At 42.1% G+C, this 22,168-nt stretch overlaps 1 protein-coding gene and 1 pseudogene across 1 annotated transcript; both read right to left on the bottom strand.

Moving 5' to 3' along the window:
- Window positions 1-6,330: 6,330 nt before the first annotated feature.
- On the bottom strand, window positions 6,331-7,154 carry LOC121572590. Its single transcript, XM_045218174.1, has 2 exons — window positions 6,839-7,154; window positions 6,331-6,689 (listed from the first exon to the last, which is right to left on the bottom strand). Exons 1-2 carry the CDS (start codon window positions 7,152-7,154, stop codon window positions 6,331-6,333), a joined length of 675 nt encoding a protein of 224 aa, XP_045074109.1.
- A 2,478-nt stretch (window positions 7,155-9,632) lies between these two features.
- Window positions 9,633-22,168, bottom strand: part of LOC123486993 — a 33,024-nt pseudogene continuing 20,488 nt past the window's right edge.

Raw genomic sequence — 22,168 nt, 5'->3', positions numbered from 1 at the left:
AATCAGAGGAGATATGTCACTAGGACACTAGGGCATTGTTGATTTTTTGGGCAGAAAATGGTCATAAAGTTTCCCGGAGTAAAAAGGAATTATGCCGGAGCACCGTTAAATATTTGGGTCATGACATTACTTCGGAGGGTCGAGCACTCTCCAAAGACAGATTAGAGGCAATTAAGGCTTTGCCTAAACCTGTTACCAAGCAGCACATTATGTCTTTATTGGGTGTAGCTGGTTACTGTCGACCATGGTTGAAAGACTATGCAGAGATAGTTCAACCGCTGCAGGATTGTATTTATGGGAGAAAGATGGATGCGAGGGAAGTTGTGGTCTGGTCGTATGAGGCAGAGATGTCATTGGTAAAATTGAAACAAACATTAATGTCTACCTCTTGCTTGGGTTTGCCAGACCATAATAAACCCTTCCATCTCTTTGTTTCGGAGACGAGTGGGTTTATGTTAGCAGTTTTGACACAGTATCATGGTGTGGGATGTAGACCTGTTGGTTATTATTCTAAACGATTAGATAGTGTGATCAGGGTAATGGTTTCCTGTTTGAGATTGGTAACGGCTGCTACTGAAGCTGTTTTGGCATGTTCTGATATTGTGGCTATGTCTCCCCTAACAGTCCATGTGCCCCATGCTGTGCACACAATTATTACACAGGCAAGAATGGCTCATTTGACGCCTGCGAGACTGCTAGATTATCAGAACATTCTATTGAGGATGTCTCATGTTACTCTGAAACTATGTACAATTCCCATACAGTCACTGGTCTCTCTCCACACGAGGTGCTTACTGGCCGTCCCATGCGAATGACGAATACACCCTTCGCCCAGAATAGGTTGTCCCTGCAAGGAATGGAGGAAGACATGGTTGAGTATTGTGTCACCCTTAACAGTGTTCTTAAGACTCTCTTTCCTCGAGTGAAGGTGTCATTGCCGAACTTGGCAGGTGGAGCTGAGCACTGTTTGAGCCCAGGTGATTTCGTGGTGGTCAAAGACTTCAGGAGAAAGAGTTGGAAGGACCCCCGTTGGAGAGGGCCGTACCAAGTTCTTCTGACCACCCCCACTGCGGTGAAGGTTATACCTTCTGAGCTGAGAGAGATACCTGGATCCACGTGTCGCACTGCAGACGAATTCCTGATTCAGGAGAAGATGAGGCCTCGCCAGTTCCGGTGTTGCAGTGTGGCCCTCCTCTGCATTAGGACAGGAGTGCTAATAAGAACAGTAGGTTGTCCTCTTCTTGTAAACCTGACAGAGGGTGAGATAAGTCCCGAGCCAAAGGGGCCAATTACAAGATATACCAATAGGAGAAGTACGTGGAACATTTTTTATTTATTTAGGCCTAGGCTACTTAGTACATTTGAGCCACATCCTAAATTCGAATGTGAATGTAGGGTAATCATGTCTTCAGCTCAGCTGTCTGTAGTTCGTTTGAGGGGAGGTGTGTGTGTGGCATCTATACAGAAGGCCTCATTACTGCCCCTAATCTATCTATCTATCTATCTATCTATCTAGACAAAAATAGTGTTGGGTGTGTGGATTGGGGCCAGTTAAGGTAGGAGCAGGTTTACCACTTGTAAGAGTTCCCATAAGGGTAAATCTGATTACAGTTTTTCTCAGTCGCTTTGGTGCATTTTTCACATCATCCCTAACATGTACAAAATAATAAGTGCATTTCTCAGAACAATTTGTACAAACTGCAATATACAATAGATATGTTTCTAAAGCTAGTCAGTCACTAAAAATCCTTAGTACATCTCTCAAAAGTAAATATTCATGCCAATGATCATGTCAGTGTCATCAGAATGATAAGTCATTGAGTCATTGTTCACGAACAAGGTTGTCAAAATGTTTAGGCATGTTGTCAATGGAACTGTGTACTTTGACAGTATTACCTGATGTAAACTTAGGCTACAGTTTGGATGACAGTTACTGTATTGAAAATGCACAAGGCTGCACTTCTATAGCATATATCAATTTCAACAGTACTATTTACATATTACTGTATGTGGGTTATTGATTGAAAGAGACTGGACAACCCAAGGGGCACAAAGGAAAAAAAAACTAAATTAGAAAGAAACACAGGAAACCACCCCTAAGGCACAACTTTGCCCACAGCACTGTTCTAGTGCTGTCTCTACACATCCAGACGTTCCTGTCTGTCAGCCCACATATTCTCATCCACATCACACCGGATATTTTCCCTTCCAATGCAACGTGGAAAGAATCTTTTGGAATGCCTTATCCATCCTCTGCAGGCGTCTACTGTGGTGTCCTCACATGCTGCATCCATTGCAGCCAGCAGGGTCATCTGTGTGTGTGGCTGACGATCGTACACCTTCCACCTCCATGCTGAAAAGAACTCCTCAATTGGGTTAAGGAATGGTGAATAAGGTGGGAGGAATTCTATGAGCATCCTCGGGTGGGTCACAAACCATTGCCTTATGATGTTTGATCGATGGAAACTCACATTATCACAAATGACCACATACTTTGGCAAATCCTCTCTAAACAGACCCTCTCATCATCAGGGATGAGAGCCCTGTAGAGAGTCTCTAAAAAAGTTGAGTAGATGCTGGGTGTTGTATGGCCCTAAAAGGGGGATATGGGTTAGGACACCATGCTCGAAATAGCAGCACACATGGTGATATTTCCTCCCCGTTGGCCTGGCAAATCCACAGAGCTCTGTGACCGATGATATTCCGACCCCGCCTTCTGCATTTGGTCAGGTTGAAGCCAGCCTCATCCACGTATACAAAGTTGTGAGAGGGTTCACTTGATTCCAACTCCATTATACGCTATATCCCAGAACACACAGTTGAATTTGTTTTGGTAAGGAAGAGTGACATAAAATGTACATATATTGCATGTTCCTTCCACAGCAATGGAAATGTGTGCAGTTTATGCTTACTGTACTATGTAACACTATAAAATGTTGCTGTAAAGTAGTTACATAGATATATGTTTTACCTGTACATACTGGTACCGTAGCTCCTTAACTCTGTCCTCATTCCTTTGGAATGGTACACGTGCACAGCTGTTTCATACTCATCTGGTTTCTATGCAGCACCCTGTCGATGGTTGAGATGCTAACCGTATGGATGTTTTCAAAGACATCGTTGTCTTCTATAATGGTCCTTTGTATTTCCCTGAGTCTCATGGCATTGTTTGCTCGGACCATGGTGCAAATAGCCTCCTCCTGTTGAGGTGTGAAAAGGCGTCCTCTGCCACCGGTTTGAGGTAATCTTGCAGTCCTATGTGTGGAAAAATGCAGTGATGCATCGCACACTTTCACATAGACAAAAACTATGCGAACACACATTTTACTGTAAAACATACAGGTGGGTGCATGTAAGGTGCAGTATGTATCTGTATAGAGTATATTTCTGTATGCTGTGAAATACAAGTGGACTACTGTAATATGAAGCATTGTAGGAAGTATACAGTATACTGCTTATATACAGTAACAGTGCACTGTACATTGGTGGACATACCTGTTCTCTCTTCAAACGTTGTACTATTGAGGACACGGTTGATCTCCCAATATTCGGCTGCACCCTTCGACCCGCCTCAGCCATTGTAAGGCCATGATTGACAACATGGTCTACAATAGTGCTATATGTCATCAGATATGCGCCTATGTCCTCTTCTGCCTCTTCCTCTGTTTTGCCTTCCACCACGCATCCTTGCTCCTCTTCTTCCTCCTCTTGGCTGTTGACCCTGTTCGTTTCCTGGTCCATCCATTATTGGAAAATTGCAACTCTGTGTTGTGGTCTGTCTATATATGCTTGCCAATTGATTCTTCATGAGATGCACCTTTGAGCAATTTAGACAACTGGTTGATTGTTGGTTGAACTAACACTTTACATTCCTTCATGAGTGAGGGTTAATTTCACCTGCACGATTCAGCAATTTACGTTTTTGTACAAAAGGTCTAATAGAAATGTGTAAAACTATGCTTGACAGTTTATGACAAATAGTTCACAATTTTGCATGTAATGGCTTATGCAAGGAACTAATGCCTAGATGTTTTGAGGGGTAAGACTATTCAACAGAGAACCATCTACTATATTTTGATCAACATGACATGAGCAATTGAAAATGTGGAAAAAAGCTGACACTTGTACATTATCAATTGCAATATGTACAAAAGCAATTGCAATTTGTTCAAAGGAATAAGAAATTGCTTTAATGATGTGCACAAGTGACTAGATGATTTGGAATTTGTACAAGTAGTATCAAGAATTGCACTTTTGATCTAAGAAATGCACCAAAGCGACTGAGAAAAACTGTATACAAATGGACTTACCATTCCTAGTAGAGATGCCACGTAACCCTGACCCCATGACGTTTTCTGCATTATACAACCACATAGGCCCACCGTCGTTTGCTAGGCCAGATAATACTTTACTCCCACCCATCTCAGTAGCAGGAGTGATGACAGCCCCTTGGTGTATTAGAGGAGAAGGAGGTAATCATTTGGGTGAACTAGAATGTAATTGTGCAATGTATTACAACGGGTCCAGTACCTGTAAGTTAATTGTTAACAATGCCGACACTGGGGAACCTGGTAATGTTACTGATGGAATTTCAGTCTATAATGTTCTTATCCCTTTGAGAGGAGCCCCAAATGGCACCTATTGGTTGTGTGGAAAAATGGCTTACTATAGCCTGCCCCTGAACTGGGGAGGTAGTTGTGGCTTTGTGGTGACAGGTATGAGAACCGTTCCAAACAATGATAAGAGTCCTGAGGCTCTGTTTAGAAATGACAAACCTTCTGGCTGGAATGAGGAGAGATAAGAGGTCTCTAGCTGACATCACTCACACTCAGGCACCTGCCTCCAGGTTCTTTGGTGTGTTTTTTCCGGGGTATGGAGTTGCATGTGCCCTAGATCAAATTTGTGATGCCTCTAAACACGTAGAGGAAATTGGCAATGCTACTCAAAATGCCCTGGAACAGTTAAATGACGAACTGAAAGAATTGCGTAAATTAGCTCAAGGGGGCACTTTTGTCCCAGATAGGTACTCTAATGTTACCGATCTTGCCGAATGCATTGCCACTATGGCTAAGAACAATTCCCCACAGCCCGAGTGGACGCTTGCAACTTGGTTGAAATCTGTTTGGAAGTTGGGGATCCCAGATTGCCCAAAGGGCTGCAGCATGTGTTTCTTGCTTAGTCTGTCTAATTGTCTTACTAAAATGTTGTACGGCTATTTGTTCCTCCCTAGCTGGGAAAGTTTTGGCAGCCATTATGTTTAATGCTCCTCAAGAGGATGGTGAGACTGATGAGCTGCCGACACTGGATGAGCTTCCTTTCCCCCTGTGAAAGGACGATGAGTGAGAATTGAAGGTTGTTTTTAGTGTACAAGTTTAGAAGGCTCTAGCGGATTTGTTAAACAACAGTTTTATGTTTTGACTAGTCTCGGGACAGTTGGTGCAGAACAGATATCACTGCAACCCTATTGTGGTAAGAACTATGTAAACATTGAGAGATTTAGTCACCTCTGAGCCTGTAGACCCCTTGTGTACGTGTGTGTATTTTAGATTGTAAAACCCAGAGTGAAGGGTTTGAAAGGATGAATTGTCTGGTTTACGTGTTGATTTCGGGCTTACTTTAATATAAATATTTTGATAGAACCCTCCATTGATAGACTATAATCTAATGCTTACATTAAAATGTTACGATAATTATCACAGAGTGAAAAGAGGAGGGAATGTAAGGGAAATTGTACGTTTGTGTATCAAAATCAATGCTACTTCTTGTAACCAACTAGATGGGTTCATGCAGGTGACTGACAGATCGTGTATGGAAGAATCCTCACTATCACTGATCCTCAATTTGGCAGTTTCCCAGAATATTGCTATGGGAACAACCAAGGTATCTCAGTTTCAAGGTCTCAACTTGGAGAGAGAGAGAGCTTCATGAGGAATTGGTCAGTCACATGTACGAGCCACCGGTAATGATTAATTAATTATGCTAAATCATGCAAATATAACTTGTCTGTGTTCCCCTGTAGCTCAGTTGGTAGAGCATGGCGCTTGCAACGCCAGGGTTGTATGTTCGTTTCCCACGGGGGGCCAGTATGAAAATGTATGCACTCACTAACTGTAAGTCGCTCTGGATAAGAGCGTCTGCTAAATTACTAAAAATGTAAAAATGTATAGCCGTATATAAGGCAACTGCTGAGACTGCCCCAGCTGAGCTTCTGACAGACATTCACTATCATGCATTAAGTTTGTTGGAACCTATCCAGCTAGCTGACAAAAAAAGAGTGATTCATTTAAGATTGACTTCAGGTGTCCCTGGTGTTGAATTTCCACCACAGTATCACTTAGGGTCAATGTCCAGCTTGGTCCCGTTCCCAAACAGTATCTCCCCACATGAGGCCACAGCACAGTAGTAAGTCCCAGCATCAGAGAGGCTGAGGTTCCTCTTGGGGAGGTTGTAGACACAGCTCTGTGTAGGAGACCCAGTCTCAGGGCTTTTCTCACACTGATCACTCCTGTATCCATGGGTGTAAATGATTCCTGGAAGGGATTCTCCTGAGCCATGTCTGAACCAATAGACACTGTGTTCTCCTACACAGGTCTCAGTGTGTATTGTACAGTTCAGAGTCACAGAGTCTCCTGGCTGGACTGACTCAGACACAGGCTGCTGGAGTACAGACATGCTGTTGGACTCTGAGTCTGAAGAGAGTGAGTAACTAAAGTAAGACTAAGTGGGTGAAAAACATGAAAAGCCATGTAATCATCACTAGCATTTGATGAAGCAGTTGTACGAACATATCAACGTACAGGGCCACACAATTTGAAATTGAAGAAAGACATTGTGTTACCTTTGACAATTAAAACAGTTCCCTCTCCAAATGTAACCTCATAGATGGCTGTAATGGAACAATAGTATTTAGCTGAGTCCCCTGGCTCTGTCTTGGATATGGTCAAGTTACAGCTGTAGACTCCTCTCCTCACACCCAAATGTTTGGTCTCAGTAAAGTCCTTGATAAAGTTGTAACTGTCTTGGCCAACATAAAGAGATGACGCCATGAGGAGGGGTTTCTGTCCAAAACTCTGCTTGAACCAATCAAACCTGGTCACCGACACTTTGGGACAAAAGCAAGTCAGTGTCACAGTGCCTCCCAGCTCAGTAACCATCACATGGTCTGGTTGGATTACGTTTGGTTTGGTAAAAGCACAAACTGTCAAAGCAAACAAACAAAATGGATCAAAGACAAAGACATTGATAAACCATTTCTACCCATTAGAGACAGAACATCCTACTTCACATATCATATTCAAACTACATACTACAAACGATTAGAAAAGGAACTCAATTAAAATGTCTTACACTTACCCAAGTTGATGTAAAACAAAAAATACCTCTCTATTCATCATTGTAACATTAGTCCCTTCTGCACTGTGTAGTGTGTGGGTCTGACAGTGGAACACTTTATATGCACCTTTATATATGAAGGCACTTTACATGTAGCCGTCATACAGTAGGAGGGAACACTGAAACAATATATTTTATTGGCTGACTACAATCTTAGAAGTGTGTTCTCTGGCTTACCATAGTTTTAGCTTCCCAGGAATTACTTTTTTAAGAAGACATTGTAAAGCAAGTCAGAGTTACTGGATCAAGGTTGATATTTTTTGAGAGAAATTAAACATTTACTGAAATTATTTCTCTTTTGATGTTTGGACAGGAAACAGTGAATGATCTCCAGTGCTGCTAATACTACCAACCCCAACCCATCCCAGCCCAAGGGTTAAAGTAATCCATAATGTAAATTTACCCACCACTGCATAAAAGCTCTTTCGGCGGTTATTAAGTGGGAATATTCTTGAATTTACACACAACACCCCATAATGACAAAGCAAAAACAGGTTTTTGGACATTTTTGCAAGTCTATTGCAAATAAATAACGGAAATATAACATTTACATAAGTATTCAGACCCTTTATTTAGTACTTTGTTGAAGCACCTTTGGCAGTGATTACAGCCTTGGAGTCTTCTTGGGTATGAGGCTACAAGCTTGGCACACCTGTATTTGGGGAGTTTCTCCCATTCTTCTCTGCAGATCCTCTCAAGCTCTGTCAGGTTGGAGGGGGAGCGTCACTGCATAGCTACTTACAGGTGTCTCCAGAGATGTTTGATCGGGTTCAAGTCCGGGCTCTGGCTGGGCAACTCAAGGATATTCAGAGACTTGTCCCGAAGCCACTCCTGCATTGTCTTGGCTGTGTGCTTAGGGTCATTGTCTTATTGGAAGGTGGAAGGTGAACCTCCGCCCCAGTCTGAGGTCCTGAGTGCTCTGAAGCAGGTTTTCATCAAGGATCTCTCTGTACTTTGCTCCATTCATCTTTCACTCGATCCTGACTAGTGTCCCAGTCCCTGCCGCTGAAAAACATCCCCACAGCATGATGCTGTCACCCCAATGCTTCACCATAGGGATGGTGCAAGGGTTTCCTCCAGACGTGACGCTTGGCATTCAGGCCAAAGAGTTCAATATAGGCTTCATCAGACCAGAGGATATTGTTTCTCATGGTCTAAGAGTCTTTAGATGCCTGCCATGTCATGTGCCTTTTACTGAGTGGCTTCCGTCTGGCCACTCTACCATAAAGACCTGATTGGTGGAATGCTGCAGAGATGGTTGTCCTTCTGGAAGGCTCTCCCATCTACACAGAGGAACTCTGGATAGCTCTACCAGAGTGACCATCAGGTTCTTGGTCACCTCCCATGACCTTCTCCCAAATTGCTCTGTTTGGTCGTGGGCGGCCAGCTCTAGGAAGAGTCTTGGTGGTTCTAAACTTCTTCCATTTAAGAATGATGGAGGCCAATGTGTTCTTGGGGACCTTAATGCTGCAGAAATGTGTTGGTACCCTTCCCCAGATCTGTGCCTTGACACAATCCTGTCTCGGAGCTCTACGGACAATTCCTTTGACCTCATGGCTTGGTTTTTTCTCTGACATTCACTGTCAACCTTGGGACCTTAATATAGGTGTGTGCCTTTCCCAAATCATGTCCAATCAATTGAATTTACCACAGGTGGACTCCAATCAAGTTGTAGAAATATCTCAAGGATGATCAATGGAAACAGGATGCACCTAAGCTCAATTTCGAGTCTCATAGCAAAGGTTTCTGTTTTTATTTGTAATACATTTGCAAACATTTCTAAAAACCTGTTTTCACTTCGTCATTATGGGGAATTGTGTGTAGATTGATGAGGAAAAACATTTATTTAAACCATTTTAGAATAAAGCTGTAACGCAACAAAATGTGGAAAAAGTGAAGGGGTCTGAAAACTTTTCGAAGGCACTGTATATTTGTATATGTGGTCGCAGAGATGTTCTGTAGACAGAGAATAGATATATACGGTGTGTATAAATTAATGCTTTATTATGTTAAAAACACACAGTCATATAGAAAAACTTACAGATGATTTCTTACAACATGTAAAAAGTTATTGCTATTTAAGCCATGACAGGATCATTATATATCTAACATAAAGACAATGTTAAAATTACAGTTTCTTTGTTGCATTATAAATTCCATACTAATGTCAGTTAGTTTTATTAGGCTACAAAATAGTAAAATGGTTCTTCTTGTTGTCTTTGTGACAGTGGTGATACCTTTCACTGCTGCTGAAGGTATCTGACCTCAGAGTACACTGCATCCTCTCTGCTGGTCTTCTCTCTTGCTCTTCTAGAGGAGGAGGAGTTCTTCTTGGGGGTGAAACTCACAGCTGCATAGTTCAACACATCACTGTCTTGATTCTGAGGGGGGTGGAGCCATGAGAAAATACATTATGATGATAGAATGATCTACTATACAATGTTTCAATCCTCCCGTCTAAGAAAACACTCCACAAAAGACAGGACTGTTCAGACTGTACACCCACTACAATGACCTGACAGTCAGTGGAACAGTGACAGACAGAAGTTCCATGGGAAAATTAACAACGATCACAAAGATCAGAAGGCTTCTTCTAGTACAGTGATATTTTTCTTCCAAAAAAGATGAATAACATTAAAAGCACACATAAGCTGAATACTAGCTGTAAGGAAAGTTAAATAGCAGTTTGAAATAAACATTTTCTTGTAAAAACTGAAGATATACTGTATTTATACATATTGACAAAATTACCTGTTTGCCATCAGACTTCGGGACATCTGTCCTCCCATCAAAGAGATTGAAATAGAAAAATGCCAGCTATTAATTTGAAGACAATCCATTTATCTTTTTAACCTCATGTAGTTAATTAACTATGTTTATATGTTGGATATTGAATTGATATTTGCATAATGCACATTTTATTGACATTAAACATTAGACATGATATAAGGTATTACCTCTGCTATCTCTGTTCTTGCACAGCGCCCAGACCAGCAGAAGGGTCACCATCCCCAGAATGATGTTGGACACCACCAACGACAGAACAGTAGGACTCAGATCAAATGGGGAAGCATGCTCTGGAACTGTGGAGAAGGTATTGGTAAATTCATATTGTATTAATTAACTCTTAGTAGTAAGATCATCAAACAGTAAAAAAATTGCACCAATAAACTAATGGTGGTATAGATTTATGTAATATTTTTTGTTAATTCACATGAATATATCGTTGCGGCAATTTACAGATTAAATGGGAATTACAGTGAGGGAAAAAAGTATTTGATCCCCTGCTGATTTTGTACATTTGCCCACTGACAAAGACATGATCAGTCTATAATTTTAATGGTAGGTTTATTTGAACAGTGAGAGACAGAATAACACAAAAATCCAGAAAAATGCATGTCAAAAATGTTATAAATTGATTTGCATTTTAATGAGGGAAATACGTATTTGACCCCTCAGCAAAACATGACTTAGTACTTGGTGACAAAACCCTTGTTGGCAATCACAGAGGTCAGACGTTTCTTGTAGTTGGCCACCAGGTTTGCACACATCTCAGGAGGGATTTTGTCCCACTCTCTTGCACATCTTCTCCAAGTCATTAAGGTTTTCGAGCCTGACGTTTGGCAACTCGAACCTTCAGCTCCCTCCACAGATTTTCTATGGGATTAAGGTCTGGAGACTGGCTAGGCCACTCCAGGACCTTAATGTGCTTCTTCCTTTGCTTGGCCGTATGTTTTGGGTCATTTTCATGCTGGAATACCATCCACGACCCATTTTTCAATGCCTGCTGAGGGAAGGAGGTTCTCACCCAAGATTTGACGGTACATGGCCCCGTCCATCGTCCCTTTGATCGCGGTGAAGTTTGTCCTGTCCCCTTAGGCAGAAAAACACCCCCAAAGCATAATGTTTCCACCTCCATTTTGATGGTGGGGATGGTGTTCTTGGGGACATAGGCAGCATTCCTCCTCCTCCAAACACGGCGAGTTGAGTTGATGCCAAAGAGCTCGATTTTGGTCTCATCTGACCACAACACCACCCAGTTCTCCTCGTGATATCATTCAGCTGCCTTTCATTGCAAACTTCAGACGGGCCTGTATATGTGCTTTCTTGAGCAGGGGGACCTTTGCGGGCGCTGCAGGATTTCAGTCCTTCACGGCGTAGTGTGTTGCCAATTGTTTTCTTGGTGACTATGGTCCCAGCTGCCTTGAGATCATTGACAAGATCCTCCCGTAGTTCTGGGCCCAATTCCTCACTGTTCTCATGATCATTGCAACTCCACGAGGTGAGATCTTGCATGGAGCCCCCAGGCTGAGGGAGATTGACAGGTCTTTTTGTGTTTCTTCCATTTGCGAATAATCGCACCAACTGTTGTCACCTTCTCACCAAGCTGCTTGGCGATGGTCTTGTAGCCCATTCCAGCCTTGTGTAGGTCTACAATCTTGTCCCTGACATCCTTGGAGAGCTCTTTGGTCTTGGCCATGGTGGAGAGTTTGGAATCTGATTGATTGATTGCTTCTGAGAACAGCTGTCTTTTATACAGGTAACAAGCTGAGATTAGGAGTACTCCCTTTAAGAGTGTGCTCCTAATCTCAGCTCGTTACCTGTATAAAAGACACCTGGGAGCCAGAAATCTTTCTGATTGAGAGGTGGTCAAATACTTATTTCCCTAATTAAAATGCAAATCAATTTATAACATTTTTTGACATGCATTTTCTGGATTTTTTTGTTGTTATTCTGTCTCTCACTGTTTCAAATAAACCTACCATTAAAATTATAGACTGATAATTTCTTTGTCAGTGGGCAAACGTACAAAATCAGCAGGGGATCAAATATTTTTTCCCTCACTGTACCTTCAATATCCATTTTGGTCCCGTCTCCAAACAGTATCTCCCCACATGAGGCCACAGCACAGTAGTAAGTCCCAGCATCAGAGAGGCTGAGGTTCCTCTTGGGGAGGTTGTAGACACAGCTCTGTGTAGGAGACCCAGCCTTAGGGCTCTTCTCACACTGATCACTCCTGTCTCACAGCGAACATGTTCTTTTTGGGAAGCATATTTGATTCTGAGTTAGGACATACAAAGTTTGTAGCTATGTGAAAACTACTTTAAGACGCATACATTCAGTTGTTCCGAACTCACTTCACTCGCCCTAAAGGGGTAGGCTCGCTCGGCTGGTGCTAACACATGCACAGATCAAATACACAGCTAGAACGTAGATTAAAGTGATTACATGTCCTAATAATTCTAAAGATTGCTCAGAAAACCAGGTGTTTTAATCGGCGTATGCTTGCTACGATAATGACCGTAAGCCGATTACGATAAGCAGAGTAAGGTGTTTACAAGACTAATACCATACTCAGCCTTCTGCCATAATCAGTTAATATCAAATTATTAGTGTGCATGTAACCATACTCATTGTAAATACTGTGTTATCGTTACCTTTAACCATCAAGGCAGTTCCAGGTCCAAACTCTACAAAGTGTAAGCGCAAACTCCACAGTAGTATATTCCAATGTCCTCTGGCTTCATAGCAGATATAGTTAGGTGACATTTTCTTGTATCTATCAATACAGCAAAACACCCATCCTTGAATTCATCAAAATATTTGAGATATTTGTAATAAATATCTGCCTTTGCCACTGTCGTGTATTGAGATTATGACGTTGTTAATGTTTTAAGTGGAACTGAAAGAATGTTGATTTTAGTATCAAGAGGGAATGTTTTAGTGTAACGCCACATACAACAGACAGGAAGTGTGTTGTAGACAGGGGAGACTGGTGATTGGCCAGAAGAGGGAGCATCTTTTTGCATTGTTTATAAGTAGGGGAAAAAACGAAGGAGAAGGCAGAGCGGCCATTCTGAGGCGTCGCTCTCCGGGTGGGCATGTCACCTGTCACTTATGCTAAAGCTTGTGATCTGAATAAACCTTATGATCAAAGTTCAGTATGAGCGGACTCCTTTGTTTATCAGCAATAATTGCCACCATTCACCCGATACGACAAATGGCGCCCAACGTGGGGCTGGTCTGCATCTCTCCTTTGTTTCATTCAGCCACCAGGCTAGCTCGCTTTGAAGCCATGGCCAGACAAGGGTGAGTTTTTCTTACCGCTTTGGAGCTTGTTAGGTTGGATGCTGTGTGATTGTACACTGGAGGGATGTACCATACGACCGTGCCTCGTGTGGCGTTGTTGCTGTTGACTAGGAGTCTGGTAATAATTATTCTAAAATTGTACAGCAATTGAAGGCAGATATTAACGGCAGATATTGGCAGAATAAAGTAAGGTAGATACGTATATGCAATTAGAGCATTGTGAATCTGGAAAGAGCTCGAAACGAGGCGACTCTTTAGGAGTGGGCCATGAAATCCTGGCAACGCGCTAGTGTGGGGTCAGGTTGGTTCTGGGAACCATGAGGTGGACGATGATATTGTATGTTATGCTCATCTTATAGTCGACGGATTATTCGTTTGGGGTAACCGCTCATATGATTATCCAGAACTTACGGCAGCATAAAGTTAGCAGGTGATAAATGGACAATGATTTGGGCACAATGCAAGGTTACTTAGGGCGTGGTAGGCCACAGTTAGCTAAAGGCTAAGGCTAATGTTAATGCTAAATGGGAGTGTGTTTCATGCTACATGGTACATAGCGGCTAAGGCTAATTGTGTTGCATGCTACATGCTAACGTGTCCTTAGAGGTCCTTTGCGATAGGATAAGCCTCTTAAAATATGTATGTGTGTGTAGAATTCAAAGTTCTACGCAAATGTGAGCTCTGTTATGTGTAATTGTGTGAGTATAAGGTATAAAATAGTGAAGCTGTAGCGTAATGCTATCGTTATATTGTTTGGGAATCGTATCATTGGATGCATTTGCGCATGCGTTTAATTTTATGACACTACACTACAAAACGTGGGAGTTGTAGTTTATGGCACGAGATTAGGACACGTTTTGGTTTACGGTACTAAACTACAACACGTTTTTGCTAATGGGTCATATTTCTGGGGGCTGCGTGCTGCAGGAATAGACACAGACGAGGGAACAAAGAGGAGAGAGATTTTAACAAGAATCTTATAGTTTAAAGCGGCTGGTGTTTGAACATGAAACTATTTGTTGAGATGTAGTGAATTTATACATTAAATATATGTTGACGGAGTATAATGAATTAAATTAAATGACGGATTAAAATAAAATAAAAATGTTTTTGAGCGATCTATTTAGTTCTGAGTTTAGTCTTAGAGTGAATAATGGGTGAACGAAGGAATGTTGAATATGGTTGAGATAACTCAGTGATTGCATTAACTACTAAAATGTTATTCTGTGTCTTTGTTCTTCTGTCATATGAGAGGAACGATAAGCAAGAGGAGAGAGGAGATACAGGAAGTGCTGACGTGACATCACGTGATGCGGCAGAGGATCAAGTCAAAAAGATTTTGAGACTGGTCTGGTTACAAAATATTTGATGTTATGACAATTTCACATAGGCTTGGCAAACTGATTCATTAAAAATTGAATTTTGGAGGCTATGTGCATCACTGGGGTTGATTGGAGTTGTGTTGGGAATCAAGGACTGACATTATTCTGTAAATTTAAGATAATTAGGTGCTTATAGAGCAAGGGATTATGGGAATTGTAGTAATGGTAAGGTTAGAGGCTTTGTTTTTAGGATTATAGTCTGAAGTTGACTACTTGCATTTGATGGGTTGTGGTAAGATAGCCACCACTAATTGATAAATTGGTGACATAGGATATAGAAATAAAAAATTGGTTTTAAATTATTCATAATTTTTAATTGATTTTTTAATTGATTTTTTATTTTAATTAGAAATGGTTTTTGAATAAAACATTTAATTGAATTTTTTAATATTCATATTTTAATTGATTTGATTTTTTTTATTTTTTATTTTTTTGAGTTGTTTGGTTATATTAATAATTGAAGGGGGGAAGCCATAGGCTATATAGTCTAAGGAAGTCTAATTCTAAGGAGTCTAAGGAGAAAGGACAGCAAGGCTATAAAAGTCAGTACACCGATTGATATAGTACAAAATAGTAACCCTTTAACTAAAGTATTGCGAGGTTATCCGGCAAGTGAAACAAAAGTTGCCCTTCATTCTCAAACAAAAACTGATAAAAGATTCCAGCGATAAGATAAACAGAGGTATAGAGAAGGTGACAGGAGAATCTAATGGCAGAAGTTAGTACACCTTTCTCACATACGGATTCAGCAAAAAGACACCCACCTTACGAGAAGGGAAGTAGAGCTTAGGGATGTTTATCCTCAGCTTCCAGGGATCATCCAGGAGGGTGATTGTTGCATCAGAGATGAAGATGAATAATAGATAGAGGACAAGCAGAAACGACAATGAAGATGAATCCAAAACTCCAGAAGGAAGAAAAACCGAGATGTCTGGAAACTAAGAGAAGAATGAGGTTCGGAAAGATGAGGATGAAGATACAGAAGGAGAAAATCTGCTGAGAAAAGGATCCCAAGAATTGGAGGAGAAGAATACATTAAGGCCAAAAGTAAGAAGATGATGGAAGATGATATTTCGAGGACAGAACTTAGAATATAAGCTTTTGAAGAATACTGATATGTCAACAACAAAGAACAGGACGAAGAAACTCTCAAACTCAATCATACAACTGGTGGAGAAGAGAAGCTTTGGTTATGAAGAATCAGAGTGAACCAAATCAACAATCACTGTTACAGCTTCAACTGAACAATATCAAACGCAATTGTACCAGCCAAGACATCAACACTTCAGTCTATTATAACAACAGTGAGAAGCAATTTAACTCTTTCAACATTGATAGTTATTAAAGCCATAAATATATCGCATTTGGTTATAAGGGAACCAATAGCTCCAGCACCAATTTTAGAGGTTAGGATGGGGACGTTCCTCCCACATGGAGAGATAATTATGGAGAAGAAGTATACTTATCTAGTGCAAGCATTAAAATTTGTTCCGGTTAAGAATTATTGGTTAAAGGGCTATGTAATTCGTAAAGTAACACTTATAATGGAAGATTTGAAGTCTGTTGAAGTTTCCACAGTCACCAAAGGAGTTCAGGAAGAATATGTTACAGTAGTCACTCCAACAGTAAATAATACACATAGGATATCGGTAGCTTTCGCACTAGAAGTAGTTAAGAGTGTTAATACATCAACTAAATCAACTACCTTTAATGGTAACTTGGAAGGGATTAATGATACGATGGCAATAGCAAATGTAGGAAGTATGACACCGACAACAACTTTTCTGAAATTAAAGGGGGTAGCAAGAAGGACTCGGGTTTATGTTACGGATGGAGAGTGCTGTCAATGATAGTGAGAATATAGATTCATCATGGAGGTACAGGATGAGGTCTTTGATTTTAATGACAGACAAGGAGAGGTATCTGATCAGTACCGCTCGTTAGGGGAGAGAGAAACTAAAGGGAGTGGTTTGATTCTTCTGTTGTGAAAATTAGAGATAGATGGGCAGGTTCCAGCAGCTCATTCTGTAAGATCAGTGAGGAATCTTGAGGGTCCATGTCTGGTGAGAATTCCAGCACCAAACATGTTAGAGACGGTTGCTCGACCTCTATCAAGTATGTGTCAATTTTATGCTTTGTCATGACTGTGGTATCAGCAACAATCAGTAACCGATAAAATAATGTCGTTGTCAAAACATTTGTTTAAGCCTAGGTTTAGGTGTTATTTGGTTAAGTGAATTAACTTGTGTGCATTTGTTAGATGGAAAGTAAAATCAGGTAACAGCAAACCCTGAAGCATTTGAGGTGTAACCATTGAGGGCTAAAAGTTGTTTTTGTTCTAATAAAACATACGAGGTAAGGGGTATGTTTATGGGAATATTAGATTGTGATGTTATATGATAACTTTGGGTATGCATGACCTTAAGGGTAGTAATGAGAAATATGTTACTTTTTATGTACCAGGTAGTAAGAAGAGCAGGACTTTGATGGTTAAAAGATTAGCTTTTGCCTGACAATGTGACTATGGGGAATTTTAGAGCTATTTGGAGGTTTTGTGGTGATAAAGCATATACATTCTTACCCTATGGATAGACAGGATGTTGTTACATGTCAACGTTGAAGCTTCCATATGAGGTTTCTACCATTATAAGAGGGGTAGCACTGGACACAGAAATCTGAAGCTAGGTTTGAAATTGGATGAAAAGAGACATGGCTACATGTCATAGTCTTCAAGCCTATCATTGAAGGATACATCTAAGGGAGAAGGGGGGACTTTTTCCATGGTATGGTGTAACATTTGGGAAGATCATATTGATAATATTAGGTATACTTTGAGTCCAGATAGTTCAGATATTATCACTAGGGTTATATATGCATTGAAGAATATAAGGGATGCATTTGGGAGATCTGAAGGAGGGGAAGTCAGCGAAGTATTGGTTGCAAGATCAGGTAGGCCAGTAGGGGCAGTGATGGGTTACATTTAATTGCAGCTTTGATAACACTGTGTGATGTTTGTAATTTGTTACTGACCTTTGAGAAAGCTATGATATTGAGATAGGTTGGAGAGTGATGCCTGGAGACAACACTCAGATGCCGTTGTTGACTGTTCCTGATCTGGATGAAGATGGACAAGTGGAACTGAATGGATAAATATCATTTTTTATGATTTGATCATTTTTTTTTTTTTTTTTCAATATTAGTGTGATTTGTTGTATGATTTATGAATCAAAGGGGGGAATGGGTTAATGTGATTCATACATCATTTATATATCATTTCTATATTCTTAGTTGATATTGATGTTCAATTTGAAAGTGTTGTTTTGCAAAAGATACTGTTTGGTTTTTTCTTTTCTTCCAGAAGCATTTGGGGGACAATATGAAGGGACAATATGACTGGAGGAGATGAAACAAGGAAAGATTCTGATTCCATCATCAACAGTCCATTGGAAGAGGAGACTATGGGGAGATGAAGTGTAGTGGACTACATTCCAGTGTCTGCAATGAAATATAGACATATTTGCATGTGTAATACATAATTGTGTCATACTCTTACGTATTAATTTTTGTAGAAGGATATTTGATGTTATTGAATACATGTGAGGATCTTAGATGTTTTTGTTTATTTCGTGAATGCTTAGGGACAGGGAGTCTAGGCAGGGAGAGGTCCACTATAGGGTCCAATGGGTTGACCAGCCTTAGAGTGGATATTTTTTGGATAGGATTTTGTTTGCAGGGGCTTACATGTGTATTTAATTGCATCATAGTTTCAAATGCATTTACATTGTTTATGAGGTTATCTGGAGTACCGAGGTGGTTGCCTGGGGCAGAGGGACCGTGAGAGAATTTTACTGTCTTGATTGATGGATGGATTTGGAACGAAGGTTGCCAGACAGTTTTTCGCTCTTACACTCCATAGAGATCTGTTCATATTTCATAGTAATGTATTCACACTTCATAAACAGTTATTTAATAGAAAGGTATTTACACTCTAGAGAATAATGTTTTTGGTTTAATGTTAAAGATACTCAATAAGATAAATTGTTACTTGTCATAATCCTATTCTGTTTGTTTTCGAGACTGTTCGTCTCGAAGGGGGGATATGTCGTGTATTGAGATTATGACGTTGTTAATGTTTTAAGTGGAACTGAAAGAATGTTGATTTTAGTATCAAGAGGGGAATGTTTTAGTGTAACGCCACATACAACAGACAGGAAGTGTGTTGTAGACAGGGGAGACTGGTGATTGGCCAGAAGAGGGAGCATCTTTTTGCATTGTTTATAAGTAGGGGGAAAACGCGAAGGAGAAGGCAGAGCGGCCATTCAGGCGTCGCTCTCCGGGTGGGCATGTCACCTGTCACTTATGCTAAAGCTTGTGATCTGAATAAACCTTATGATCAAAGTTCAGTATGAGAGGACTCCTTTGTTTATCAGCAATAATTGCCACCATTCACCCGATACGACACCACACACTGGATTTTCTTGCCAGTGGTCATCTTGTACCATACCATGTGATCAACATTACTGGTTATATGGCATTCAACTGTCACGTTGTCCCGCAACTTTGCTGCTAGGAATGGAGCAGGCTGAGAAATCTCAGATGATTTAGTCACAACAAAATCAGGTATTTCCATTGACAAAAAGACAGTATACCAAACACATATTATTGAACCTAGCTTGAAAGTAGACTTTCTTAGGAAATGTGTCACTTACAAGAGTTGCAGAGAAGAAGAAAGACCAAGAGCTCAACCATCTTGTCCTCGCACCCTAGCTTTTTTTTGTGACTTTTCTGGAGCAGGGGTGATTTGTTTAGTGCATTCTGTACAAGTCGCTTTTCTAGGTTACAAGTAGAGCTATTTCCTAGTTTACTTAGATGTTATTTATGCACTAAAAGCAGTTGTTTTACCAGTCATCACAAGGCCTTCAAAGTTATTTCTAATGGATATGGATGTGGTTCTTCACATGTCTCACTCCTGCTGAAAGAACCTGACCTCAGAGTGCTCTGCATCCTCTCTGCTGGTCTTGGCTCTCTCTCTTCTGGAGGAGGAGCTTTTCTTGGCAGTGAAACTCACAGCTGCATAGTTTACCATGTCACTGTCTTGGTTCTGTGTGAGAGAGGTGGAGCCATAACAAGGTGGAGTGATACAACAAAGAGTTAACCTGATCAACTGGTTGGGTTAGTGATCTCTCAGTTGCATCTTCAAATTAAAAACAAGAAGAATATAACATGTTACATATACAAGCAATCTCGCTAAAACAATCAATATGGTTTAGACATTTTCAAAAAATATAGTCAATGAAAAATTCCACAACAGCAAGTATATTAGTGTAACTAGTAATATGCATGAAACATGCAGAACAACAGCAAGCCTGACTCTACCTTTAGGCCCTCTGGTCCTTTCATTGCATATCCCACATGTCAGTAGAATGATGACAATCACAAACACAATGTTTGATGTGACCAGTGCAAGAGCAGTGTGAGTCAGGGGGAAAACATATTCTGAACCCAAAGGATTACATGATTTACAATGCTCATTATCTATCAATGCAATATTAAATGAATATAAACAGAATCTCCTCACATGAGGCCACAGCACAGTAGTAAGTCCCAGCATCAGAGAGGCTGAGGTTCCTCTTGGGGAGTGTGACACTCTGGCTCCGGGACTCTTATATTTGAGCCAGGGTTGTTCATTTCATTTTGGGTGTATTTCTATGTTGGGGATTCTAGTTGTTCATTTCTATGGTTGGGTTTGTTGTTCGTGATTAGTCATATGACTCCCAATCGGAGGTAACGAGTGTCAGCTGTCGGCTCGTTATCTCTGATTGGGGAGCCATATTATTCTGTATGTTTTCCTGTGGGTGTTGTGGGTTTTTGTTCCGTTTTCAGTCTGTGTACTGTTGGACTTCACGCTTTCGTCAGTGTTTATTGTTTTGGTTCGTGCACTTTATCTAAATAAAGTCATGTTCGTTCAACGCGCTGCGCTTGGTCATACTTTAGACGACATAGACGACCGTGACAGAAAAACCCCACCATAAAAGGACCAAGCAGCGTGTCCAGGAGCAAAGAGACTGGACATGGGAGGAGGCGCCTGGTAAGGAGATGGAGAGGCTGGCGATGGCCCAGGTGGGCAAATCGTGGTCCTGGGAGGACATGCTCGGGGGCAAGGGACCTTGGGGGGAAGATCAAGGCCCTGGAGCGAGGAGAACAAGGCGTCAGCAGGGTCATCGTTGGAAGGACGAGAGGCAACCCCAAAAAGTTTTTGGGGGCACATGGCAGCGGCTGGGCAGCAGGAGGCTGCCACAGGGAGACGTGAGAGAAGGCTATCGGATTACGGGAGCCATTGGCGAGTAGAGGAAGGGAAGTTGTTGTGCACGGGCGCGTGAGAGACTGATGTGTGTTACCAGTCGGGTCCGGCCCGTTCTGATCCCCAGTTAAAGCCAGTGGTGTGTGTTCCCAGTACGGACCGGCCTGTTCCTACTCCACGCATCAAGCCCACGGTGTGCGTCGCCAGCCCAGCCCGGCCTGTTCCTGCTCCACGCATCAAGCACACGGCATGGACGACGGGGCTGACGGAGGAGAGAAGGGGGCGCATCCAGGAGGCCCACTAGGCCAGGGGTACACCGCCCTGTACGTCCTGTGCGGATGCCTCACACAGAGTGTGTGGTAGGCATCCAGCCAGGACGGGTGGTGGCCGCTATTCACTCCAGGCCTCCTATCCGTCTCCACAGCCCGGGATGCGGCCTGTTCCTGCTCCACGAACCAAGCCTACGGTGTGCGTCGACAGCCCTGCCCGGCCTGTTCCTGCTCAACGCACCAAGGCTACGGTGTGCGTCGACAGCCCTGCCCGGCCTGTTCCTGCTCAACGCACCAAGGCTATGGTGTGCGTCGACAGCCCGACCCGGCCTGTTCCTGCTCCACGCACAGAACCTACGGTGTGCGTCGCCAGCCCAGCCCGGCCTCTTCCTGCTCCACGCACAGAACCTACGGTGTGCGTCGCCAGCCCAGCCCGGCCTGTTCCTGCTCCACGCACAGAACCTACGGTGTGCGTCGCCAGCCCAGCCCGGCCTGTTCCTTCTCCCCGCACTAGCCCTGAGATGCGTGTCCTCAGCCTGGGACCACCAGTTCCGGCACCACGCACTAGGCCTTATGTGCGTTCCCAGGGTCCAGCATGCCCTGTTGCTTCTCCCCGCACTAGCCCTGAGATGCGTGTCCTCAGCCCGGTACCTCCAGTTCCGGCACCACGCACCAGGCCTACGGTGCGCCTCAGACGGCCAGAGTCTGCCGTCTGCCCAACGGCGCCTGAACTG

This window comes from Coregonus clupeaformis, unplaced genomic scaffold (genome assembly GCF_020615455.1).
Source record: "Coregonus clupeaformis isolate EN_2021a unplaced genomic scaffold, ASM2061545v1 scaf1416, whole genome shotgun sequence".
NCBI lineage: Eukaryota > Metazoa > Chordata > Actinopteri > Salmoniformes > Salmonidae > Coregonus > Coregonus clupeaformis.
The sequence above is the reverse complement of the archived record's forward strand: the minus strand, read 5'-3'. Positions and strand labels throughout refer to the sequence as shown.

Coding starts and splice junctions, on each gene's coding strand:
- LOC121572590 (XM_045218174.1), bottom strand. CDS start 7,154: ATGGTTACTGAGCTGGGAGGCACTGTGACACTGACTTGCTTTTGTCCC. Junction 6,690..6,838: donor AACTGTTTTAATTGTCAAAG/GTAACACAATGT, acceptor CACTCTCTTCAG/ACTCAGAGTCCAACAGCATG.